At 34.7% G+C, this 27796-nt stretch overlaps 1 protein-coding gene across 7 annotated transcripts in view; it reads left to right on the forward strand.

Moving 5' to 3' along the window:
* The window catches only part of FNBP1L (formin binding protein 1 like), a 112351-nt gene that overhangs the window by 55244 nt on the left and 29311 nt on the right, over nt 1-27796 (forward strand). For 6 of the 7 annotated variants that reach the window (XM_007484987.3, XM_056819093.1, XM_007484988.3 and 3 more), the window contains 5 exons: nt 9261-9376; nt 18209-18262; nt 20032-20179; nt 20791-20853; nt 25581-25685. In XM_007484987.3, the coding sequence (XP_007485049.1) occupies nt 9261-9376; nt 18209-18262; nt 20032-20179; nt 20791-20853; nt 25581-25685 (486 nt within the window). Of the gene's footprint in view, nt 1-9260; nt 9377-18208; nt 18263-19507; nt 19718-20031; nt 20180-20790; nt 20854-25580; nt 25686-27796 lie in introns of those variants that run through there. The other variant, XM_056819095.1, reaches the window with a different exon arrangement.

Genomic DNA, 27796 nt, shown 5'->3' on the forward strand with positions numbered 1-27796 from the left:
CAAAAAGAGCAGCTATAAATACTTTTGTCCAAACACTTTCCCATTTTTTTTTATCTCTTTGGGATACAGACCTTATAGTGGTATATCAAAAGGTATGCCTTCTTTTATAGCTCTCCTTCAGCTTTTGATTGATGAAGCTCAAGCCTGGACCACAATTTCAAGAGTGGCTCCAACATCTCTTAATTGATGCCAAGCACAACTCTGCCTCCAGACTTCCCTATTTCCTTACCCAGCTGCTTTTCTCTTTCTTTCCTGTCCCTACTCCTCTCTTCCTGTTCTCCAAATGTTGCCTTTTTTTTTGTCTTGATAGTGGTCTCACCCTCTTAATTTAACTCATATTTACTTATTTATGGATTTGAACCAAAGAATAGCTCAAGGGATTAGATCCATGGTGGCGAATCTATGACATGCATGCCAGAGACATGCAGAGACCTCTCTTGGGCACATCTGCCCTTGCCACAACACAGAGTTCATTACTAGAAAGCCAGAGGGAGGCGGGGCTGGACCTTCCCCCTCTCCATGCCTGCCTGAAGACATCACCCATCTCTCTGCCCAGCAGCTCAGTGGGAGTACTTTCTTCCTCCCCTGTCTTTGGTAAGGGGACATGGGGGAGTTTGGGCATGCAGTCTCTAAAAAGCTCACCATCACTGGATTAGGTGATAAGTGTGGTAGCTTTGTTTTTGGAATGTTGGAAGATAATGCATTCCTGGTTAACCTTTTAGGCTACTGAGAGAGCCTGCCTATCATAGTTTCCTCCGTAGATAATAGTTTACCATGTCTGAGATGACTGTTTTTGAATGTATACTAAACTTGAATTGCCCTTTGGACTAACTATGAATTTAGGAAAGACTGGCCAATGAACTCAACTATTAGTTAAGCATTTGAATGTCTTTTTTTTCCAAATCTATTATAACCCTAAGTAAACAGTGTTCCCTTTGAGGTCAGTACCATGAGGCAGTAATTTCCAAATGTTACAGTGTTGCTCCCTTTCTTTAAAAAAAAAAAAAGGGCATACCCCATACTTCACTTTTTGTGCCACAATTTGCAGAAATTTCTTAGCTTGTATTTTTTCAAATAAAATTAAGAATTGATTATAATTTTCATAATACATATATATTAAATATCCAATAAATTAACATGAATACGTTAATAAAATCCTTTATCAGACTGCAATTGGGCCAATTTTTGGCATAAAAACTGAAACCTTGGTGTCATTCATTGTAATGCTGCTTTTTATTTTCCAGTAGCTAATGGAGATGAGGCAGCTAGGTGACTGCAGTACATAGAGTACTGGACTTGGAGTCAGGAAGACAGTTGCTAGCTATGTAACCTGGCATGCCACTTAACCTCTTTCAACCTCAGCTTCTTCATCTGTAAAGTGAGGGTAATCATAGCACCCACTTCACAGGTTTGTTGTTAGAATCAAATGAGATAACATGTATAAAGTTCTTTGCAAAATTTTAAATGCTATATAAATGGCTGCTATTATTATGGTCAGAAATGCTAGGAATAGTTAAATAAAATTTTTATCCCTTTGTTTGATAAGCCATAGAACTAACTCTTCATTCACTCATAGCCTAAATGATATTTTAAGATTCAAAACCTAATAATTATTTTTGTTCAGAATAGAGTAAGAGCAGATATAGTCTACTTTTCAGTGGGAAATGTTTTATGCAATTATGTTTAGAAACAAATAAGCTTTTGAAATAAAATTAGAATTTCATCCAAATAAAAATAAGTAAAATGTTTAATAAGCAGGCCTTTCTTTTCTTCTATTCATTTGAATAATAGTTTTTAAAGTTGGAAATAATGAAAAATATTAATAAGTTTCATAGAGCTTTACCTTTTTTGTAGTCACTTTTATCTTTTTAGATCAGAATATTAACACAACTTGCAAAACTATTTGTAACTCCTTATTCCTATTTTTTGATAGGTATTCCATGTGTCCAGATTATAGGAAGTGACATATCATTATTTGATTAAAAGAATCATTTATATAGAAAATGTTCAAGTTGAGATTTCCATCAATTGATTTACAAAATAATATTTTCTTCATGTCAATCTCAACTGCATATTATAATATGTAATCTATTGAGTTTCTTTATTTACTTGCAGTGCAAGAGAGGAAGGTCTTTTTTTTTTATTAATTATAAAGGTCTTTAGACATATGGACAATTCTCTTCATCATTGTTTCTGCAGACAGAACCATTCAAAGTTGCTTTGCATATGATTCACCATAGATCATTTAAAAAATATTGATGCGGGGGGGGGGGGGGGGCAGCTAGGTAGCTCAGTGGATTGAGAGCCAGGCCTAGAGACGGGAGGTCCTAGGTTCAAATCCGGCCTCAGCCACTTCCTAGCTGTGTGGCCCTGGGCAAGTCACTTGACCCCCATTGCCTACCCTTACCACTCTTCTGCCTTGGAGCTAATACACAGTATTGACTCCAAGACGGAAGGTAAGGGTTTAAAAAAAATATATTGATGGTTTGCAGATAAAAACAAAATTTCTTCTGTTGAATGAAGCTATGCTTAGGAATTTGCTAAGCAATTTTTTTTAAACCGTTATCTTCTGTCAGTGTAATCATGGGTTATAAATACATATATGGGTTCCAAGGCAGAAGAGTGAAGAAAGCCTAGGCAATTTGGGTTAAGTGACTTGCCCAGAGTAACAACTAGGAAATGCCTGAGATAAAATTTGAACCTCGGTCTTTCTGTCTCCAGGCCAGGCACTCTATCCACTAAGCCACCATGCAGTCCTTTTTGCTGACACATTATTTCTTTAGTTTGTTTCTACTTATCAAAAGCCATCTAATTTTATTCTGGAAAAATTACTTGTCTGTCCAAAATAGTTTGCATTGTATACTTTTAGCATGTTTTGGTTTATGGGGCTTTATGCACTTCTTTATGAAAAACAAACAGGCATCTTTCCTTTCTGTCAGTAACAGTATTTGTGAATCTTAGTGATTATTGTAGATTGTGTTTTTTTAATACCCTTGTGATTTTTGCTTAGCATTGGGATCACTGGAACAAAGGTCATGGACAGTTTAGTCATTCTTTTCCTTTTTAAAACATGATTGCAATTTGCTTTCCAGAATAGCTGTCCTAATTCAAAATTTTACAATAGTTTACTAATCTTTCTTCCCATAATCCCTCCAGCACTAATTAGTCACGTTTTTGCCTACTTGTTGGATATGAATTATTTTAACTTTTATATCGCTTATTAAATCATTTGGAACAATCTTTCATATTCTTGCTTACTTTTGAGAATTGTTCATATCCCTAGACCGACCACTTATACATTGTACTTCGTATATATTAGTATTAATTGAATGTGTGGAATAGTATTTGTAGTAGTAGACTTTTGAGAAATATAATTTTGAGCTTATTTTGTTGTATGATAGAAGATGTTACTCTATACCTAATTTCTGCTAAACTCCTTTCCATTTTTCTCAGAAATTTTGGTTAGAAGAGAAATTTTTCTCCAAGTAATTTATATTCTTTGACTTAATAAAATGCTGTGTTATTGTGTTTGATTTGTTTCTGCTGCTGGTTTATACACTCTTGCCTGTCTCCTTTCCTGCTATCTACAAACAGGACCAAGTCTTCATTCTTAAAAGAACCCTCATATCACTTCCCTACTTGACAAACTCCTTTGGTTCGCTATTTGCTTCAGAATCAAATATGAACTCCTGTTTTTGCTGTGAAGTTGTTCATGATCTGGCCCTAACCTATGTTTTGCAGCCTTATTACAAATTAATATTTTTCTGTGCAGCTAAGCTAGCCTTTTTACTTTTTCTCATATACAACATTGTCCTCTGTACCCTTGCACTAGTTGTCTCCTATACCTATAATTTACTCCCCCATTTCTTCTGATTCTAAGAATCCTGATTTTTTAAAATTTCAGCTAAAATACCATCTTATACAAAAAACCTTTTGTAATCTTTTGCCTTCCTCCAGATCCCCTTAAATCTATTTTGCATATATATATGCATATAAATAAAAATATACATGTTTATATTTAAATACATATTCACATATGTACATGTGTCTCTCCAGATCAGACTGTAAACTTCCTGAACACTTTTTTTTAAGCATTTAACACATAGAAGGCCTTTAGTGATGCTTGGTTGATTAGTTAACTATTTATTCTGCTGATCTACTTTTGTGTGTGTATTATTTTTTAAACAAGTAGTAAATAGTTTTGATGACTTATGCTTTACAATATAATTTGAAACCTAGAAAAGGTATATTTTCCCTTTTATTCCTACCCCCACATTATTTCTCTTGAGATTATATATCTTGTTTTCTACTAAATGAATTAAAAATAAAAAACTAAAAAACTTTACCATCAGGAGCCGCTAGGTGGTTCAATGGATAGAGAGCCAGGCCTAGAGAATGGAAGTCCTGGGTTCAAATGTGTCCTCAGACACTTCCATTAAGATTAAAATTCTCTGGAGACTATATATTAATTTATAATTATTTGTTGAAAAAATTTTAAAAACAGGCCAGAGAAAGAGAAGGTACCAGCCACATGTAAGCCTCTTGAGAGCTGAGCCAATGCACATACTTGCTCTGGGCGCTCAAGACAAAAAAAGTACCCCTTCCCATTCCTCTCCCCCCCCCCCCTTCCTGATACTCCAATTTATACTCCTTATGCATGATGTCCCTTTGGAGGACTCTAACTTCACTGGGTGAAAGGCAGGTGCAGGAGACAAGGATCTTTTGAATAACCAAGAGTCAGGAAACTTTAAAATAGCTGCAGAGCTCCTATGCCCACTTTTCTCTATGCCATTTTCTTAAGAGCCTTATTTACAGATAAACATAAGGCTTTGTCTTCATTCTTATTCATCCAGAGTGTAGCATACCAGGCATGTTAGCATCTGGGAAGTATGGTTGATGTATTGATATTGTATCATATATATTCATTTACCAGATACATGGTCAGATCAGTTAATGATCATTGTATAGAAGTTACAGTCCAAAGGGCAAGAGAACTGAGCCACCAAAGGAGCCTAGCTCACACCTTGTCAGACCACATTCCTTTGCAAGGCGCATGTCAGGTTAATCTCCACCTGTTTGATCTTGTCATTGTCAATTCAACCAATGTTAAAAACCTATGCCATGTTATGTATTCATTGATCACCTCCCAATCCACATTCCTAAAACCTCCAATAAATATTGGGGAACAAGTGCGAATCTCTCTTTGCTGGATATTCTGACTTCTCTGTCCTATCATCCCCTCCTGGTCTCTCTTTCCTCAGGACGCTATTGCCCCCGGACATTAGCTCGGTCTCTCTTGTCCATAGGAGGCATTAAGGAGCAGTTATTCCCTGTGTGTTTTCTTATTCCTCATGTTTCCCTTTAATTAATTATCCAAGGGAAACATTAAGGAGTTCACGCCACTCCCCATGTGTTTTAACTTGTTGTTTCTGAGTCTTTATTATTCACCTATTTCCTTAGTCTCCCTTCTCCTTCTCAGATTATTACCCACAGGTAAAAATATATAGGGACTGCAGGCCGGTCCTTATACAGAGGGTGGAGGAAGAAGCAAAGTTATAGCTTTAAATGTTCAGATGAAACCTATCCTCCTTTAAAATCCAAAGGTTGTCTTGGGGTGCTAAAGAAAGGGGTATAGACTGGTGTTAAATTTCCATACTTTGTAGATTTGTGATCCTGAGCAAGTCACTCAACCCTCATTGCCTACTAGTGTTGGTGAATCTTTTAGAGAGTGAGTGTCCAAACTGCACTTTCAAGCCACCATTGAGCCCCCCAAGACAGCAGAGGGAGGAAGTGCTCCCATTAGGCTACTGGTTTGAGGGTGGGGCATGTGAATAATGGCCTCAGGTGTGGTGGAGAGGAGGAAATGAGCAGCACATTGGGGCACCTGTGCCTGGACTTTGCCAACACAGGCCTAGCCCTTAACATTCTATACTGTTGATTCTATGACAGATGGTGAAAGTTTTTTTTTTTTTGTAACCCAACAGCTTTATCATCTGTTTTAGAATCAAGACTAAATATAGGTTCCAAGGTAGAAGAGTAGTAGTAAGGGCTAGGCAATTGGGGTTAAGTGACTTGCCCAGGGTCACATAGCTAGGAAGTATCTGAGAGCAGATTTGAACCCTGGGCCTCCCATCTCCGTGTCTGACTAGCTGCCCTTACCACATGAAATTTGATTTTTTTTAATTGAGTCTACAAAATATTCTTGCTGTAGTTTAGCAAATTAAGACTGGATTTATAAATTAATTTAGATGATATAATTCCTATATACATCAAAATATTTATAGCAACAATTTTGTGACAGTTAAGAATTTGAAACAAAGTAGGTTATCAATGCCTAAACAAATAGTGGTACATGAAGATAATGTAATAGTACTGTGCTGTAAGAAATGGTAAATGTTTTGAATGCAAGGTACGCAGAACCAAGGAAACAATATATACAAATGACTATAACAATGTGAGTGGAAAAAAACAGTTCCATACATAGAAGAAAATCAAAAGTAAATATAAGAAGATTATAAAAATCAAGCATGAATCTACTTAGGAAATATGAGAAGACACTCCAATTAACCTCTTCATTGAGGCGATAACCCACAAATGTTAGACATTGCATATTTTTTCCATATCTGTTCAAGGTATCAATTAGTTATACTAATTCCCCTTCCCCCCCTCTTTTAAGGGGGAAGGATCATGGTTATATCTATGATGATAGAAGAAACAATAAGTAAAGAATCAGATACCACAATTTTATATTCATTTGGTCCAAATATGAGCACTGAATATCACTCTTAATTTTTTGTTACTCTTTCAGTTATATTTATAGGTTTTAAATATATCCTAGTATATTGACTCATAGGCAGTCCATTTTAAATTTTTAAATATTATTTTGTTTTTTATCCAATTATTTTTTAACATTCATTTATTTAAAAATTTTAGTTTCAGATTCTCTTTCACCTTCCCAACCCTTCTCTCTCCCTGAAATAGATTTTTCATGTACAATCATGTAAAACATTTTTCATATTAGTAATTTTTGCAAGTGTTTTATATTTGTAGTTATTTGAAATGAGATCTCCTTTCCTATTATTTAGTCTTGTTTTTTGTTGTTATTATTTTGATGTGTTATTGATTTGTGGTCTTATTTTGTGTCACTTAATACTGGACTTAGCTTCCTTAGACCTCTGTTTCCTCATCTGTAAAACAAAGGTGGTTGGACTACATGACAGTCTTGGGACCCAGTTCTAGAGCAATGATTCTGTGATTTTTGAAACTATTAATTGTTTATTTCTTTGTTGATTCCTTGATGTTTTTAAATTTTTTTTATTACTTTATTAGGAAGGCTCCTTGAATTTCCTGTTATAAACAATGTTAGCTTTGGTTTTAGAGAGAATTCTTTTTTATAATTTTAAAAAAGGTTCTTATGCATCTGTTTTGTAGGGATTTTATCAGATGAGTGTAGTACTTTATTACAGGCTTTTTCTGCATTTATTGATATAATGGTTATTTTAGATGCTTAGTTTGCTTTCCTAATGTTGAGCTATCCTTGCATCATAAATCCAACAATTATCCTCTCCTTCTATTAGTCACATGATTTGACAATAAAGAAATTAACAATTTAGAACCATTGAAAAATATAAATGATTACTACCCTTGAACAATTTCTTTAAAAATAGTTTTTTTCAAAAGATGTTTGTATTGCATTTAATTTTTAAAATGTTACTAATACTATTTTAATCCCATGGAAATTATGTAACTTTAAACTTAAAACCTTGTACTGAATTGCAACAAGCAAAGTGACTACTTAACTCATCCATGTCATGAATCTTTGTTTATTGAAAGGGAAAGCAGACTTTTTCAACACTGAGAAGTTTACTTGCTTTGAGTATACTGTATTTGTTTGCTATCTTCAACATCCATTTTAGTCAGTAGGCCAGGTTAAGTCTCACTTTACTTTGATTAGAACTTTGTTTCCATAGAAAAAAGTGGATCTATTTATTTGAGGGAGTTATACTTGAAAATACCCATTCATTTTGTACATTGTTTCTCATTTCCCCTGAAAAGATTTCACTCTCCCCACTCCCACTTCCCCAAACTGGGCCATAGATTCTTTTGGTATTTCAGTAGTATAACTGGTTGTATCTAGTTCTGCTTTAAAAGAAAGAAACTTTTTTAGTAAGGAAAATTCAAGGCAAGTCTTTCTCATTTGTGATTATTCAATATTGAGTGTTTCTTTTTGCATTTCTTATCTCTGTGGTGCAATGAATGGGATGTTGGACATAAGTTTGGAAGACCTGAATTCAAATCACATTTCACACTCTGTAGCACTGTTCATAGATTAAGCCACTTAACCTTTATCCTCAGCCTCAATTTCTTTGTCTATAAAATGTTACTAGAATCTACTTCACAGGTTTGTTGTGAGGAAAAATGAAATCAACATATATAAAACACTTTTTAAACTTTAGAGCACTATATAAATACTAACTACTATTGTTTTCCAAACCAAAATTAATTTGTTTTGTTGTTCCCTTATTAATCCTGAATTTCAAAAATGAGAGATTTCAATTTTGTGCTGTATAAACCAGTTATTGATTCATCATTCTTTTTATTTTTATTCTTACATAATGTGGTAGATTTTAAAGGTACTTGTTTTACTTTATAAATATCATAATAAATATATATGTATATATATGACTCAGGTTAGCTTCAAAATACAGATGAGAAAAAGCATCTCCCTTCCATTTTTGCAGAAGTTGGAAGTACTCAAGAATATCTGAAATGACTATATGTTAGACTCAATTAATGAGTTGGTTAGTTTTATTGAACTGTTTTTTTCTATCCTTCCTTTTTAAAAAATTCTTGATTACAGGGAATAGAGAAGGTATATATACAGAAATGAAGATGATGCTAAAATATATATATTTAAAAATGGGAGGGAGGGAGAACAGAAATATTTTAAGTATCAAAAATGTTGTCTTGCCATATCCCATACCAAATAATTGGGTAAATATATTTAATAGCAGTAGGACAAGAAATGTGTGATATAGTAGAATGAATGGATTAAGAGTTGGTATAATTTTGACTTTTGATCCTCAATATCTGTATTTTTTTGGAAAAAATAATCATAGTTTTCTTTATTTGTTTCTGCTCTTAGAAAATAATTAGGTTGGAATAGATTATAGCTCAGAATTTATGATTATTTATCAGAAGTTGGTTAAAACATGTAAATAAATATTTAGGATTTTAATAATTTTTTTCTTATTTTATAGGATCAGTTTGATAACTTGGATAAGCATACACAATGGGGAATTGACTTCTTGGAAAGGTATGCAAAATTTGTTAAAGAGAGGATAGAGATTGAACAGAACTATGCGAAACAGTTGAGGTAAGTTAATTTTCTTTATATCTATTAAAATTTCATAGATTAATAATAATAATGATTATTTTTGAGATAATTGGTAGATAAATGTATAATCAAAGGAGAAAACTTACATTCTTAATTTACACAATACAATTTTTTGCTTTTCATGCCTGCTTGACTTTTTCCCCTGGATGCTTATAAGGGCTTATTAATATGAATTTCTTTTATTTTTGTAAAGGGAAAAAGGAGTGGTTGGATTGGATTATATTTAAAATAGAGTCACCAGGAATTTAATTTATTCCAAAGAGATTTATTTATAATTTATTTACAAAATATAGAAAGAATAAAGTAAGAAAATCAGAGAGAGGATAGGATAAGATATCTAGCCTAAGCACTATGTAATTTACTCCCGGCCCCGGCTTACCAGGCAGGGGAGTTTAACCTGAGAGGCCTCAGCCCTTGTAGCCAAGGACCTGGGGAAGTCTCTCTCAAGAAGTAGGTCTCTCCTGAGGCCAGTTTCTTCAGAAAATCTAAAAAAGGAGTGAGCCTTTTCACTCACCATGTGTCACTTCAAAGGAAGAGATGTAAGAATAGCCTCACCAAGAGCAGGGTCTCCGGTCCAGTCAGCAGATTCTTCTCCAGTCCCAACTCCAAGAATGAAGAACTGTCTCTCACAGGAAGTTCAACTCCAAGTAGAACTCCAAATTAAAAAAAACTCCACTCAGGAAGTTGTAACTCCCTTTTAAAGATGCTTTCTTTTATGTCACTTCCTGTGCCTTCCCCTAATTTTATATCTACCAATCACAGTTGAAGCTTTGCTTTAGGACTGCCCAGGGGCAGTCAGTTTAATTCTGATTAGTCACCCACTATTGCACACATGGGTCACAGATCTCCCCCACACAAGTGTGAATAGGATGTTTACTCCTTTGGTGATTAAATTTAAAAATGGGCAGGGGTTACAATTTAATCTTCACAATCAGGGGAGAGTTAATTAATTTTATTTTCACAATCGGGGAAGGGTTAAATTTAATATTCACATTTTTAAACCTAGAAGAATTTTTTTTAAAAATCCTGGAATTGAAGGAAAACTTGTTAGGGCAACTCAAATCCAAATAGAAATCCCTTTTTCAATATCTCTGACAAGTTAAGTGGGTCACCCATGTTCTGCTTAAAAGTTTTCAATGATGATGAACTTCTACTTGTAACAGCTTTATTCTACTTTAGAATAGAAGTGACTATTAGAAAGTTTTTTTATATCAGTCTAAAATCTACCATTTTGCTTTCCATCTATTATTCTGATTTTTGTCTTATGGGACTAAGTAGAAAAAGTTTTATCTATTTTTACTACATGGTAGTCTTCAAATACTTGAAAATTGCTATTATATAGCCTCTAAATCTTTTTTACTGCAAGTTAAATATCTTCATTCAGCTGATGTTGTGGCTTTTTTTTTTAATACCATGCACTATCCTTGCTTCTCTTTTCTGGTTGCACTACCATTTACCAATACTCCTTCCTGAGTAGTCATTCCCAAAACTGAATATCGTATTCTAGATATGGTTTGTCCATAATCCAGTGTACCGACTTACATTTTTCTTGTTACTGTTCCTCTGTTAATGCAGTCTAAGGCCACATTAGCTATTTGTTTCTTTTTTCCTTTTGTTATGATTTTTACTCTTAATCTTGTGTACTACATATCTTTTAACTCACATTTTCTGTTTATGAAGTTGATTTTTAAAATCTAAGTATAGGGTTTATTATTTATTTGCATTACATTTATTTTCCTAGATTTGGTTCATATTGTCTAACCTTTTGAGATCTTTCTATGTCTGGATATTATTATCCATTGTATTTTCCTATTATTCTCAGTACTTTTTCTTCCTTGTCCTCTCTCTTTCCCAGACTGGTAGTATAGTCATTGATATAGTCTCAGTACTGATCTGCATGCAGGGTGTTAAACCTGCTATATATTTTTCCATTCTGGGCCAATTTAACCTTTCTTGAGGTAGGATGTGATGGTCCTTCACTTGTGAGGGCTTCCAATATTGCCACTAGACACCTGATCAACCTTACTACTTCTGAAGTTCAGAATTATCCACCTTCTACCAGTTTCAGTCTACTCAGCAGCAAGGACTACAAGTATGCAATACCATACTTCTTGCAAACAACTTTAAATTTTAATACCTTGAATGTTCCTTTTATCTTTTAAGTTATTTCTTCTACTCACCCATTTTCAGTTCTTCCTTAAGAGATATAATATTAAGTAGGAACTTTTATTTAACTACATTTGTTTTTCATTTGAGAAATTATCAGCAGATTATAGGATCATAGGGAATGCAATGATAAGTTTAGAACTAAGAAACACCAGAAGCCATCTAGACTAGCCCCCTTATTTTACAGATAAGAAATATGGGGAGGGTAAAGGACTTGTAATCACAGTAAGTGGAAAGGTTAGAATTTGAACACAGGTCTTCTAACGTGCTATCTTGCCACCTTTTTAAAAATAAGTTTCTCTTGTTTTTAACAATGTTATAAAAATGTTGAGATCAGATGATGTAAATATATTTCTACTATTTGATTCTTGACTATAAATTTTTATTTAATCCTTTTGGTCTTCATCTCTTTTTAACCTGTCAGCCATCTGGAGGGAAAGGGAGGGATGTGGAAGAAAAATAACATGTGGCTTTAATGCCACGTGCCTTTTTCCTTTTGGCATTTGAGATGTCTTCTTATTTCCTGGTGTAATTATTACAGCGTTTGACCTACATTTGTTTACTTGAGAGGCAATAGATGGAATGCAGGACTTGGAAATTCAACTCAGTTTATCTTTTTTATCTCTTCATGTAGTCTCTGTAATGTCTTGCACTTTTCTTTAGACTTGTTTACTCAGCATTTTCACTCAAGTTCAAATAAATGCTCTAGAATTTATCCCATAGCCTATAATCTGATTTGAATATTAAGTATTCCTACTATATTTGACTTACCTGAAAGAGGATCAAACTTGCAAATATTAAGAAATTAAGTAAACTTTAAGGAAATCTTTTTGTATGTAGGTTATTAGTTTGTAGAGTAGACACTATAGCTTCAAATGAGAAACAATTGAATAGTCTTACTTTGTTGAAGACAAATATTTGTAAAGGTAGGACCAAGATGGTAGAGAAGCAGGAAAGAGAACTTTGAGTTCTCCCTTCCCTTCTCCACATACAGCTTCCTCAGGTAGATCTAGCAAATGTACCAGACCATATCTTGATCAAGAAATCCAATTAAAAATCATAGTGAGTCGTTTTTTTAGCTCACCTCATCATAGGGAGACAGAATTCTGGACAATAAGGACAGGATCTGTCTGGTAGAGCATTCTAGCACAAGGAAAAGTTCTTCACAAGGGCAAAGAAAGTTCTCACATACAGCCTAGAGAGCCTTAAACTCATGAAGGGTGTGGTAAAAGGTGCTAACTGGCAGCCTGGTCATTCCCTATTTGGTTCAGGGTCCCAGATTCAGGGCTTATTGACGAGATGGCCTGCACTTAAGGGTGGGATTTCAGGGTGGAGGAGTATATGGACTTTAGTTTGTATACTGAGAAAGGAGTAAGTTTAGAGGTCAGCAGCACTGATATAACTGTAGCAGAGCAGGGTTTCAATCCAAGTTTACAATCCAGTTTGAAGCCTACTGAGGAATAAACAGGACAGGAATCTCTTGTCTCAAGGGTTATCTCCCTGAACCAGTTCAACTTTCCAACTAGCTAATATTGGCTGAGCCCAGCAACAATTTATTGGATCTCCAAATGGGATAAGCCCATAGGTTTAGACATAAATCTAGGTGAGGTCCTTGCAGAGCTGTGCAAGGTAGACTAGCAATCAGACTTCGCCAGGAGTCTGTGAAAACTTTCAGGTCTCCAGCTTGAGGTGTCCCTTAGATCCTAGAATAACACAACACTCAGTTCTCCAAGGAAATATCAGTAGAACCAGCCCAGATCTTCCCACAAAAATTGGACAGAGCCTAGTCCCAACATAAAGGCCAAAGTCAGGAAGTAGGCTGAAAGAAAAATGAGCAAACCAAAAAGAAGAACCTGACCATAAAGACTATTATGGTGACAAGGAAGTTCAAGACTCAAACTAAGAAGAAAAAAAGAATGATTCTAAAAATATCTATTAAGCAAAGCCTCATTGTGTAAAATATAGGTTGGCCACAAGAATTCCTCACAGAGATGAAGCTAGAATTTTTAGTAACCAGCTCTCTTCCCATATATACTTAAAAAAATAAATTAAATGAGTGCTAGAAGAAAACTTATGGAGAGGGATTTAACATCTTGGTACGAAAGTTATAAAACTTTCCCATGCAGATGTGTCAAAATTGGGACACTAATGCATTGCTGGTGGAGTTGTGAATTGGTCCAAACATTCTGGAAGGCAATTTGGAACTATGTACAAAGGGCTTTAAAAGATTCCTGCCCTTTGATCCTGCCATACCACTGCTGGGTTTATACCCCAAAGAGATGATAGGGAAAAATATATATACAAAAATATTTATAGTTGGGCTCTTTGTGGTGGCAAAACATTGGAAAATGAGGAGATGCCCTTCAATTGGGGAATGGCTGAACAAATTGTGGTATCTGTTGGTGATGGAATACTATTGTGCTCAAAGGAATAATGAACTGGAGTATTTCTATGTGAACTAGAATGACCTCTGGGAATTGATACACTGTGGCACAATTGAACATAATGGACTTCTCTACTAGTAGTAATGCATTTATCCAGGGTAATTCTGAGGGACTTAAGAGAAAGAATACTATCCATATCCAGAGAAAGAACTGTGGGAGTAGAAACACAGAAGAAAAGCATTTGCTTGATCACATGGTTTCATGGAGATATGATTGGGAATGTAGACTCTAAATGCTCACTCTATAGCAAATATTAATAATATGGAAATAGGTCTTGATCAATACTATTTATAAAACCCAGTGGAATTACTCACTGGCTCTGGGAGAGGGAATGGAGAAGGGGAGAGAGAACATGAATCATGTAGCCATGGAAAAATATTCTAAATTAACTAATTAAATAAATAAACAAATGAAAAACTTTCCCATGCAGCAAACTCTGAAAATGAGAGTAGAAGAAATATAAGTTAGTGACTATAGACAATGAGAAATATTTATAAAAAGTCAAAAGACTGGAAAAAATAGAAGAAAATATGAACTATCTCATTGTGAAAATAATTGACTTGGAAAACAAATTATGGAGAAATATTTCAGTGATTCTTGATCTACTTGAAAACTATGATCCCCAAAAAAGCCATATAATTTTAAGAAATCATAAGAGAAAACTGCCCAGATCTTTTAAAGCCAATAGGCAAAGTGAAAATAGAAAAGTTCTATGATTACCTACCTCTTAAAAAAGCCTCAAAATGGAAACTCCCAAGAACATTATAACCAAAACCCAGAATTTTCCACTTCAAATTAAAATTACTTAAAGCAACCAGAAAGAAAAAATTCAAGTACTGAAGAGCCACAGTTAGGATCATACAAGATTTCACAGCTACCACTATTTTTTTTAAACTCTTACCTTCCATCTTAGAATCAACACTGTATTTTGGTTCCAAGGCAGAAGAGAGGTACAGGCCAGGCAATGGAGGTTAAGTGACTTGCCCAGGGTCACACAGCTAGGAAGTGTCTGAGGCTAGTTTTGAACTTAGGACCTCCTGTCTCTCCTGGTTCTCAATCCACAGAGCTACCCAGCTGCCTCCCACAGCTACCACTTTTAAGTGGATAGTTGGAATATGATATTCCAGAAGGCCAAAGATATAATGTGTAGCCAAGAATAATCCACCCAATAAAACTGGGAGTAATTCTATAGGGGAAAATTGATTTTTTAATGAAATGGATGGTTTCCAAACAATCCTGTTGAAAAGACCAGAGTTGCAGAGAAACTTAGAATTACAAATAATAGAGTCAAAGAAATGTAAAAAGGTGAGCATGAAAAGAAATTATAAAGGACTAACAAGATGTAAACTGTTTGAATATGGGAAATATGATACATATGATATTTTGAGCCCTATCATCAGGGGTCATAGAGGGAGTCTGATTAATTAGATAGAAGATCTGAAAGTAGTTCATTTTGACTGAATGATCTTAGAAGAAGAATGGAAATGGAAATAAATGAGGTAGAGAAAGGGAGAGGAAACTTAGTGATTGGCTAACACTTGAACCTCACTCTCATTTGAATTAGTCAAAGGCAAGAAGAATGTATATACACATACAAAGTTGGGCACAGAAATGGATTTCACAAAATAGAGAAGCAGGAGGCAATTGGGAGGATGGATAAGGAGAAATAAGAGGGAGAGTAGATTAAGAGAGGAATTAGTCCTATGCCAAAGCAAACTTAATAAGGATGTAAAAAAATATTTATAGCAGCTCTCTTTGTGGTGGCAAAGAATCTAGAATGAAGGGATACCTGTCATGACTGAGCAAGTTATGATATGGTGCATAAGTACTCTTGTACTATAAGAAATGATATAGGGGGGGAACGGCTAGGTGGCTCAGTGGATTGAGAGACAGACCCAGAGGCAGGAGATCCTGGGTTCAAATGTGGCCTCAGATACTTCCTAGCTGTGTGATCCTGGACTAGTTACTTAACCCCCATTGCCTCACCCATACAACTCTTCTGCCTTAGAATCAATACACAGCATTGAATCTAAGACAGAAGGTAAGGATTTAAAAAAAAAAAAGATGATGTAGAGGATGGTTTCAGAAAAACCTGGAGGTTTTTTATATCAACTGATGCATAGTGAAGGGTGCAGAACAAGAATGTACTGTGTACAATGACAATAATGTTGTGAAGACAAACAACTTTGAAAGAATAAGAATTCTGATCACAGTAATGACCAACCATTACCTCTCTGTGTCTCACTTTCCCTCTCTTGTTGTCTCTTGTTTTTACATGGCAAATGTAGAACTTTGTTTTGTTTCACCATACAGAAATTTTATGGTTTTAATTTTCTTTCTCAATTGAGGGGTGGGGTAAGACTTGGGAGGGAAAGAAGACAGATTTTTGCTAGTTGAAGAAAAAAACAAACTAAAAATAAATGTTTGTTCAAAAATTGGTGTCCAGATCACTAATTCAATTGCTTTGTTTCTGCATAATTGATAGTATTCCCATTGTAAAATAGTTTCTGCCTATGAATTTTTGACTCTATATTCTTTAGAAGTATAGAGTTAGAAAACAATAAAACTAGAAAGATCCCTTTGCCCAGCCTTCTCACTTAATGATGAATAAACTGCTTTCTAGAAAGGGAAAGTGAATTGTCTCCACAGAGATGATTTTTTAAAATAAATGTTCTACCAGAATAGGAGTCTTCAGTGTCCTTTTAGGTCCTTCTTTTGCCTTTCTAATTCAGTTGATTAAATTCAAAGAGGATTTATTGAGTACTTTGTGCCAGGTGCCATTCTAGTTTGAAATAGTACCTGTCCTTGAGTCATCTACTGTACAATATAATTTATTTTTCTTTAAAAGCTTTTGGCAATGGCTAGGATCACCAGAATCCAATATAAATACCAAAATCAAGACTAAAAAGATGGAAAAACTAATAAGACAAATTATAGGAAACACCCCATATCATTACCACCAGCCTTTATCATCAGTTCCCATCCAATATGGCACATTAATTTTATGATGGCATACCACCAGACACAGTTAAACTTTAGTTTGATCATAGATTCTTAACAATTTCTATGATAAAATACAACACAAACAGGTTATGTATTGACTAGAGGGCAAATTTAATAGAATCATAGATTTTGATTGGGAAGTGACTTTAGGGATCATCAAGTACAGTATTTTGCAAATGAAGAAGCTGAGACCCAGAGAGTTTTAATGAATTGCCTGGGATTCCACAGGTAGTAGGACTAGCCTACTATTTGAACTCAGATTTTAGTGATTTCAAATCTAGCATACTATCCTCTATATCATGTTTCCTTTGGCATAAACACTTAAGAGAATGTATGCTATAGAAGCTCTATTTCACATGCTATAAACCTAAACCAAATAAATTTACTAATCATTTTTTCCCCTCTCTTTAAAAAGTGTTTTTCAACTAAAGGAAAAAGTACAAAAAGAATGTTCAGTCCTGTGTGATTCCTTTCTACTCTTGAAAGGACAATAACAAAGTGACAGAAAATTTAAATCTTTCTAGAAACCTTATTTAAGTGAAATCTTTGTCTATTCCAAGATAATCTGAATATAAATATAGCTCCTCCATGTACCTGCTCCAGCATAACTATAAAGTTAGCACGATGCTGAGTAGAGATCAAGAAATCCAACCAGAAATTATAACAGATTCTGCTACCTTTAGAAGGGGTGGCACCCCCTACCCTCCAACCCTTTTTCTAGGAAAGCCCCATTATAGAGACTTTGATAATCCTGAGAATAGTAGCAGAGAGTAACTAGCAAATCAATATGGTACAATAGGTATTGCCTAGCCCTTACTGTTCTTCTGCCTTGGAACCAAAACACAATATGGATTCTAAGATGAAATATAGGTTGGTTGTTTGCTTGTTTGTTTTTAAGAAATATATATGCTTATAAAGCTGCCCAATTTTTTGGTCCTTAATTTCAATGCCTTCATTCCCACATGACCAAGAAAATTTTTTTAAAATGCTATTAAGAAGTGAATAGTACATGCCACAAGGGGAGTGCTTTAGAGTAGAGTTATAGGAATGGATTGATCTTTGTTTTGTTTCACTAGGAAATGTATGCAAATCCTCTTCCTGCTTTTCTAACTATATTGCAATTATATAAGAATTAGAAACTTTTATAGTACTTATATTTAATTAATGCATTTATGTAATTTCCTTTCTCTCTATTTAGGAATTTGGTTAAGAAATATTGCCCTAAGCGTTCATCCAAAGATGAAGAACCTAGGTAAAACACTTTTTTTTGTATTTATTTATAAAACATCTGTTTATTTAACTTAACACTATGATGTCATTATGCAACTATATAACTATCTTGTAAAAATTTTTATTATTATACTTGTCAAGAGTTTTTTATAAATTCCTAATTCTTTTAATGATAATGTAGAACTTTTGACATCAGTAAACCAAAAAACCAAAGTAAATAAATAAATAAATTGGTTGCAAGTAGTGTTAATAATACCTTAAAGGCTAAGATAGAAATATAGGATGTTACTTCATAATGTTTACTAAAGAAGGAAATAAGATTTTCTTAATTACAGGACGGATAAGCTATTGAAAAAAATGCAGTTTGAAGTAATTTGCCTTTTGCCTTTATATTAAAGTTTCCAATAATATTTCAACATTAATTTCATTTTTTGCATTTAAAAAAGAAATATCAAGGAATTTATTAATTCTTAATTATTAACCATGTAAAAAGGAATTTCTTGTATCCTTTTATGAATATTACCTCTGTAAGTGGACTTGATATATATACTACTTTCTGAAATAATCTAAGAGAAAGTTTTCAATATGGACCAAGGCTTTAAGGCTCAGGTGTATTGTGTACGTCACAACCTTCAGAGGTAAATTTGGCTAGATGATAGTCCCAATTTTTCATGCTTTATTTTTTGTGATTTTTGCTTTTTTTTTTTTGAAGAAAATATTCTGATTGTTAACTAACTAGATAGAAGATAAGGAAAACAGCTTTTAAGAGTATCTAATTATAATTCCCTGAACAGAATAAGAGAAACTGGAAATACAGCATGAGTTTCTTGTCAAGGTTATTTGCCTAGCAAACCTTGATTCTTAAATGCTTCATATTTTCAGTGCAGTGTTCTAGGCACATGGAGGAGATAGAATGGTTTCTAACTTAGACATACAATAGAGAAATACATGTATACTATGATGTACATAAATGCACATAATCCAGAAATCCTTTAAAAAGGGGAAAAAAAAGGAAAACCTCCAATGCTTTCTGGTATGTGTAGTTTTAATATAATTACCTTACATTAGAGGTCAGAATTGTTAGCTTTGTTATAGATTTCTGAGCTATCAGATCACCATATTGGTAATATTTCACAATAATTAAAAGGTAATCAAAAGCATAAGGAGTAGATCTATGTATTTTAATATGGTGACTCTCTTTGTTTCTCTCCTTCCCTCCACACACATTCTTTACCCTTATTTTTGCCCCCTTTATCCCCCTTTTTAGTGCCAACCATAATGGCACCATACTTCCCTTCAGGAGATGGGCAGGCAAACAGGCAGCTGTGTCCAGAGCTGATACAAAAGTTGTCCTGTAAATCACCCATCGGGATGCACTTGAGTGGTATGATTGCAGGTTCCAACCTGACGCAAGCACATCATCTCTGCAACAAGTTCAGCTTCCAAGCCTAGGAACCCAACCAAGTTCATTCCCAAGGTCAGGCCAGTAATTTGACATCTTAAGCAATTACTAGTATGGTAAAAGGGACTACAGGTAGTATTCTTTTTTCTTTTCCTCCCTAGGTATCCTTTTACTTAAAAATTAGGTTGCTTCAAGAGATTTGGAAATATATGTCCATTTAAAGGCCTGGTTTAGGATCTTCCCATTTGAAGTGCAATAAAGTTTAACCATAATTAAGTTGAACATATTAACATTTGTCATCAGCCCAAATTCTTTTTCTACTTAACTAAAAACAGCCTCAGTGAATTAAAAAAAAATCTGTTTTATCCTTTTACATTTGTTTTTGACAGGTTTACCTCCTGTATAGCATTTTTTAACATCCTTAATGAATTAAATGACTATGCTGGGCAACGAGAAGTAGTAGCAGAAGAAATGGGACACAGAGTATATGGTGAATTAATGAGGTATTCTCATGATCTGAAAACAGAAAGAAAAATGGTAATTACCATATTTTATGTCCATGTACCATATTCAAAATATTATAATTGGGGAAAATCACTTGCTTAATTTTAATATATTTTTTCATCATGGAATGATTTTCTCTTAAACTAGAATTTTTTTTTTTTAAATAACCCTTACCTTCTATCTTGGAATCAACACTGTGTATTGGTTCCAAGGCAGAAGAGAGGTATGGGCTAGCCAGTGGGGGTTGAGGGTCACACAGCTAGGAAGTGGCTAAGGCCAGATTTGAACCTAGGACCTCTCCATCTTTAGTTCTGACTCTTAATCCACTGAGCCACCCAGCTGCCCCCTTATACTAGAATTTTTAATGGTACCTTTTCAAGATAATTTTACTTAGCTAATTTATATAATCCTTTTTAGTTTTAAGCACAAATTCATTTTACAGGATTATGCCGATTGATAACTTCAAAATTATTTCCTGTACCAAGATATTACTTGAATAGAACTCTCTCCATGTCTCAATTAGTCAACAATGCTTTTGAAAAAATGAAAAGATTCATTTTGAAAAATGAAACATTATGTTAGAAATTTTTTATTTAGTTTGTTTTAAAAAATAATTTCATTTTCTATCTCATTACACTTTTTAGCATCTCCAAGAAGGACGAAAAGCTCAGCAATATCTTGACATGTGCTGGAAACAGATGGATAATGTGAGTTTTAATGTTCACATGATTAATCTGTAGTTTTGTTATAGAACTCTCTGGTCATCGGGCATTTCTTGTATTCTGTATTTTTTTTTAGTTTAATGTTTCAATGTAATACTGAAAATCAATATTAGATTTGTTATTTGATAGCTTATAAAATAATAAATAGAATATTATGAATTGTGGGTCCAAAATGGAACTCATTATTTTCTGCCCCCCAAATCTCCCACAAATAATCTTCTTTATTACTGTAAAGGATGGTGCCATTTTCCCAGTCCCTCAGGGTTATAACCAAGGAGTTACCCTACTATATTCCTTACTATCTTTTACCATCTCCATATCTAATCTGGAGGTTTGTCAACCTTCACCTTTGCAAATCTCTCAAATGTGTCCCTTTCTTTCCTCTGACACTGCCCTCACTCTGGTGCAGTCCTTTATCTCCTCCCATCTGGACTCTAGCAATACATGCTGAGGGGTCTGTGTGTTATAAGCCTCTCCTTGCTCCAACCTATCCTCCATTCAGCCACCAGAGTAATTTTACTCAAGTACAGACCTTTCCATTTCTCCACATCCCACTCCCTCTCAAACTCTAGTGTCTTCTTCTCATCCTTAGGATCAAATACAAGATGCTGTCAAAACCCTTCATAACTATCAAATCCCGTCCTACCTTTCCATTCTTTTTATACATAATTTCTCAACATATACTCCTCAATCCAGGGACACTGCCTTCCTGGTTGTCCCATAAATAAGATACTTCTCTCAGCTCCCAGAATTCTCTCTGACTGGCTCCTATACCTGGAATACTCTCTCTTCTCTTTTCTGCTCTGACTACTGATACACACTAATCCCTCTTGATTCTAGTGTTTTCTTTCTTTTTTTCTTTTTTATTATGTCCTATTTATCCTGTATAGAGGTCATGTATTTGTTTGCATGTTGTCTCTCCCAGTCAATTATAAGCTTTTTGAGGGTTGGGACTACCTTTAGCCTCTTTTTGTATCCTCAGCACTTAGTACAATGCCTGGCACAGTCATCACTTAATCAATGTTTGATTGTTGACTGATATTTTATTTATATATCTATATCTGTCTCTCTGTAGATAGACATAAACTTCTTGAAGGTAGGATTTCTTTATCTGACCCCAGCACTGGGTATAGCAAATACTTAAGAAATGCATGTTGTTTGATGACTTAACAGATCTCTATATATATCCCTATATTTTGTCTTTTGCTTTATAGTTCCACATTAACTGGACAGCTCACAAGAATCTCAAACTCAATGTTTTAAAACCCTTTTCCCTCAACTCTAGCCCTTCTCCGAGCTTTTGTCTTTTTTTCTGATATTACACCATCTTTCCACCCATGTTCATAACTTTGGAAAAATCCTCAACCCTTCTACTCTTCTTCTTTGTTATACGTGACTCTTTAATCTCCAATCCTTTGTCAAGTGATATCAAGAGACAACAGTTATGTTTTTTGCTACCTCTCTTGGATGGATCTCCTCTTTATTAGTTTAAATCCTCATTCCTTCTTGGTTGGTCTTCTGTAGAATATTTCTATACAGATCTTCCCTGCCTTGATTCTGCCCCTCCCCTAATCCATCCTACACACACAGTGTACCAGTGATCCCCCTTTCTGAGACATTGGAGTCCATATTACTCTCCAGCTCTGTAAACTCCAGAGGTCTCCTGGACCTCAAGAACTAGATACATAGCTTCTCTGACTGGCATTTTAAGCCTTTTGCAAATTGCCTCCAACCTACTTTTCTGACTACATATTGCTCCTTTTCATATTCTTTATGGTTCAAACTGGCCTCCTTTTCCTGTTTTCTATTTGTTTGCTCAGGCTGTGTTCCATGCCTGTATTTATTAACACTTTTCACCTATACCTCTGAAAATCCTCTCAAGTTTTCTTCAGAGCTCAGTTCCGATGCATCTTTAGTATCTCTCCTCTCAGTCCTTAATCTCCCCAGATATTAGCACTTCTTTTGCAAAAATTAATCTTGCCCTTGGTATATGTGCTTGCGTGTGCACATGTACCCTCTCTTTCTAGTTCTTTTGAGGCTGTTTCTTTTGTCTTTAGGTACTACTTGGGTCCTTGTGTACTTTTTCTGAGACAGCAAGAATTATATTGAAATGAAAGGTTTAGCCATAGAATCTGGAAATTACTGTCCTGGGGTCAGATTGTAGAAATTCAATTTTATGAAAATTATTTTTCTCTTATTTTCAATAATACAAAATTTAAAAGTATCTTTACTAGATTGGTTGTGATCCATTAATTTTCTTACAAATTAGCATCTTTAAAGGCCTGAATTTTCTAATTAATCAGTTTGGATACATGTATTCATTCAACAGATATTTATTATTATGTCTTTATTTAACAGAAGATGAAAATCAGATAATTGCTGGTAGGATCATCTAAAACTTGGGGAGAAAAACTATTTTGTGGCATGTATAAATGAACAAATTTCACATAATAAAATATTCATTCAGAAAATACTAATTAAATATCCATGTACTTGTATGTCAAAATACCAGGTTCAGAAAAACAATATTAAAACAGGGAAACAAGAAATCCCCATTCTACTTTTGACCTTTAGTCCCTGTTTCCCCTTTTCCAAGTTTCTGGGGACCTAGGTCTCACCAGTTTCTTAGTTTGAAGCAGATCTGGCCACTCACTTTATTCCTTCCAGTAAAATGGAGGGCCAGGACCATCAAGCCTTATCAGCTGTGCTCACTATGTTGTCTGACTGCTGACATGGGTTGAGCATTTATTAAATTCTTAATATCTCTAGTGTGGTTTGTCCTGTTCGGTTTAATGCTTTTCTCATTGACTTGGATAAAGACATAGATAATATGCTCATCAAATTTGCAGGTGACTCAAAGCAGGAAGAAAAACCTAAAGCAGTGAATGTCATTGTTAGGATCCAAAAGGATCTTAACAGGCCAAGAACATTGAGTCAAATCGAACAAATGTACAATCTTGCATTTAGATATAAGAAAGTCATGTTAAAAAATAAAATTGGGGAGTCTTGAATAGATAGAAGTTGTAATGAAAAAGATCTGGGGGTTTCAGTAGAATGCACTGCTGACTTAGCTTAAGTCATCATTGTGATGTAGCAGAAGCCTAATATCCAAAAAAAGGGGAGATGATATTTCCAGTGTTTCCATGTGACCTCATTTGGAATGTTGTGACACCACAGTCTAAGAAAGGCATATAATCTGGAGCAAGTCCAGACAAGGACAATCATATGGTGAAGATTCTTGATTCCTGGGGCGCATGATGATTGAATTAAGGAATTGGGCATGAGCTTGTAGAAAGGCAGATTCAGAGTGGAGAGGAGAGTAATCTTCAAAAATTCAAAGGACTACATATAGAAAGATTGAATTTGCCTTCTTAGGCCCTAGAGACACAACCAGAAGCAATGGGGGAATTTGCTTGAGTGAGGAAAACTTTGTAGTTCTTGGAATTGTTCTTGGAATCTCTAAAATAGAACAGCTACTTCAAAAGGTAGTGGATTCCTCCCTACATCTGAAGTGTTAAAACAGAGGCTTAGGGAGCAAGAGTGGCTCAGTGGATTGAGAACCAGGCCTAGAGACAGGAGATCCTAGAGTCAAATCTGGCCTCAGCCACTTCCTAGCTGTGTGACTCTGGGCAAGTCACTTGACCTCCATTGCCTAGCCCTTACCACTCTTCTGCCTTGGAACCAATGCAAAGTATTGATTCCAAGATGGAAGGTAATGGTCTAAACAAACAAACCAATAAATAAATAAACAAAAAATAAATAAATGAATAAAATAGAGGCTGTATGTTCTAGAGCAGCATGAATTCCTTTCTTCCAGGGGTTGGATTAGATGGCTACTGAGGTCTTTTATTTCTCTGTCTGTGAATAGGTACCTAACCATTACATTGTCTATTATTCTTCCACATTGTCTTCATTTTCCTTTTCTTTTATTCATTTTATGTTTAAACCAATATATCTCTATAACCAAAGCACCTGATTAGTTGGCAGAGAAAGAAACTATTCATGTTTCCTATCTTCATGAAAAATCTAGAACTGAATGTTCTGGTTTTATTATTGGAAGATGGGTAAACTTAGATATGTTAACTTAAAAACCTCATTCCAAGAAGGTTATTGATAGAAAAGTTTGAAAGTACACAAAGCAACATTACTTGTGACAAAAATTTAAACAGCTGAAAACAAAATATGTGTCCAGTGACCGAGATAGAACTATAATGGATATTATTTGACAAAAGGAATGACAGATAATAAGAATTCATAGAAATGAGAGAAGTCTTAAACATAAATACAGAGTGATTAAAGTAAAGTCAAAAGAACAACAGATAAAATGACAATAGCATTTAAGAAAAGTCACTATGTGGGAGTTCTTAACTTGCTGTCTATGGACTTTTAAAAATAACTATATTTTAGTGGAATTGGTTCCCTTTGCAAACCTATGTATTGTATTTTGTGCATTTAGAGCAGTATTCTGAGACTATCAGTTTGCCAAAGGGGACTTATTAACATTAAAAAAGGTTATAAATCTCTGCTGTAGTGGAAACAAACATCTGTTCAGAAATAAAGGTGACCAGGATATGGCCTCTGCCTTCAGAAGCTGGCTTTTTCAATGACTAATGTTTAAGAAAAGTATACTGATTTTAATGTACATAAAGATTTTATAATAAATAAGATCACTTAAATTTTATATAGTTAGTGGCATACTTTTATTTCTGCAGAGTAAAAAGAAGTTTGAGAGGGAGTGCAGAGAGGCAGAAAAGGCTCAGCAGAGCTACGAAAGATTGGACAATGACACCAATGCAACCAAGGCAGACGTGGAAAAGGTAAGCTACCTAAAAATCAGAAACAACTTCTACTGACTTTGAGGTTAAAATGGCAGCATTTTCTGTGGAATAGAGTCTGTCATGCTCAGTGTTTGTAGGGTTTTTCCCCTAGTATTTAATTGGTGGTATTTAAATGATTTTCTTTTTTTCATCCAGTAGATATTGTGTATTTGTTGTTATAAAGTTACAATACTTTGAAGAGTTGATGATTATTTTGTGTTGTGTGCATAAGACATAGTTTTTGCTTTCATGGAGCTTCTATTTCAGGAAAAATACCAACAAGAATACCAACATAATTAGTTTTTAAAATAAATGAAGAAAGAGAATCTAGCCATATAAATTTGAAAGTATATGAAACAATGATGATCACCAAAACAATCTGGCACTTATTGGCTAAGAAAAAGAGTTGTAGGAGAATAGTGCATACAGTAACAGAAATATTGTATGATGATCAACTATGAAGGACCAAACTGTTATCCGCAAAACTGAGTCCCAAAATAATCCCAGTGAACTCATGATAAAAAATGGCTATCCAGGGGGCAGCTGGGTAGCTCAGTGGATTGAGAACCAGCCCTAGAGACGGGAGGTCCTAGGTTCAAATGTGGCCTCAGACACTTCCCAGCTGTGTGACCCTGGGAAAGTCACTTAACCCCTATTGCCTAGCCCTTACCACTCTTCTGCCTTGGAACCAATACACAGTATTGATTCCAAGACAGAAGGTAAGGGTTTAAGGGGGAGAGTGGGGGGAAGAAAGGCTATCCACGGCCAAAGAAGGAACTGTTAGAATCTGATTGAAGATCAAAGCATGGCATCTTTCACTTTATTTCCTTCATGAGTTTTTTTGTCTGTGTTATGTGCCTTTTGTCATGGCTTGGGAAATATGGAAGCGTGTATTGCATGAAAGCACTGCTATAACCTATATTAGACTATTTATTACCTTGGAGAGGAGAAGCAGAGAGAAAGGAAGAGAATGTGAATCATAAAGATACAAAACAATTCTCAAAAATGGTTTTTATGTGAAATTGGGGGGGAGGGATAAAAGAAAGAATGAGCCATAAAATAATTTATCATTTTATGTCCAGGTCTCATCCTTAGAGCCTTGGATTAAAATTTAAAAAGATAATTTCTTTCTTCAAAAACAGGAATAAATTAGGTTCAGACCAATACCTTAAGCGGTATACCAAGAATAACCTTCAATGAATACCTGACCTAGATATAAAAGATCACATTATATATAAATTAGTGGAACAAGGAAGAAATCACTTTTCACATCTATAGAGAGAAAGGAAGTATTTAAAAACAAAAACAAAGAGTAAGAGAAGATAAAATGTATGCCTGCCTTCCTTAGATCAGCTGATGTATAGTATAATATATTTTGCTCTACTCCCTCACCTTTATTCTATGTGTGTCTCCCATTTTTAATGTGTTTCTTGTAAACAGCACATTGTCAGATCCTGATTTTTTAATCTTTTCTACTATCCATTTTCTTCTCATGGTTGAATTAATCTCATTTACATTCAATATCAAAATTATTAGCTGTGCATTTCTATCTCCTCTGTTCCTCCTTAGTGTTAATCCCTCTCTTCCTTTCTTTCCATACTATCCTTCCTTAGATGTCCAGTTTCCTTTGACCAGTGCCTCTCCAATTCATACACAGTTCTTTCCCTGGATGTGGATAGCATTCTTTCTCATAAGTCCTTTAGAATTTTCCTGGATCATTGCATTGCTGCTTAAGTCCATTACATTTGATTGTGCCACAGTGTATCAGTCTCTGTGTACCATGTTCTCCTGGTTCTGCTCCTTTTGCTCTGCATCAATTCCTGGAGATCTTTCCACTTCACATGGAATTCCATCACCATCAGATACCACAATTTGCTCAGCCATTCCCCAATCAAAGGGCATCCCCTCATTTTCCAATTTTTTGCCACCATGAGGAGTGAGGCTATAAATTTTTTTGTGCACTCATTTTTCCTTATTATTTCTTTGGAGTGAAACATATATTTTTGAATGTCGTCAGTGTGGCAGTTTGTTTTATTCCACAGTGTTTATTTGTTATAAGGATTTTGTATGTGCTTCCCTCCCCACCCCCATTGGAGAAGAGTAAGACTGAA

This window comes from Monodelphis domestica, chromosome 2 (genome assembly GCF_027887165.1).
Source record: "Monodelphis domestica isolate mMonDom1 chromosome 2, mMonDom1.pri, whole genome shotgun sequence".
Classification (NCBI taxonomy): Eukaryota; Metazoa; Chordata; class Mammalia; order Didelphimorphia; family Didelphidae; genus Monodelphis; species Monodelphis domestica.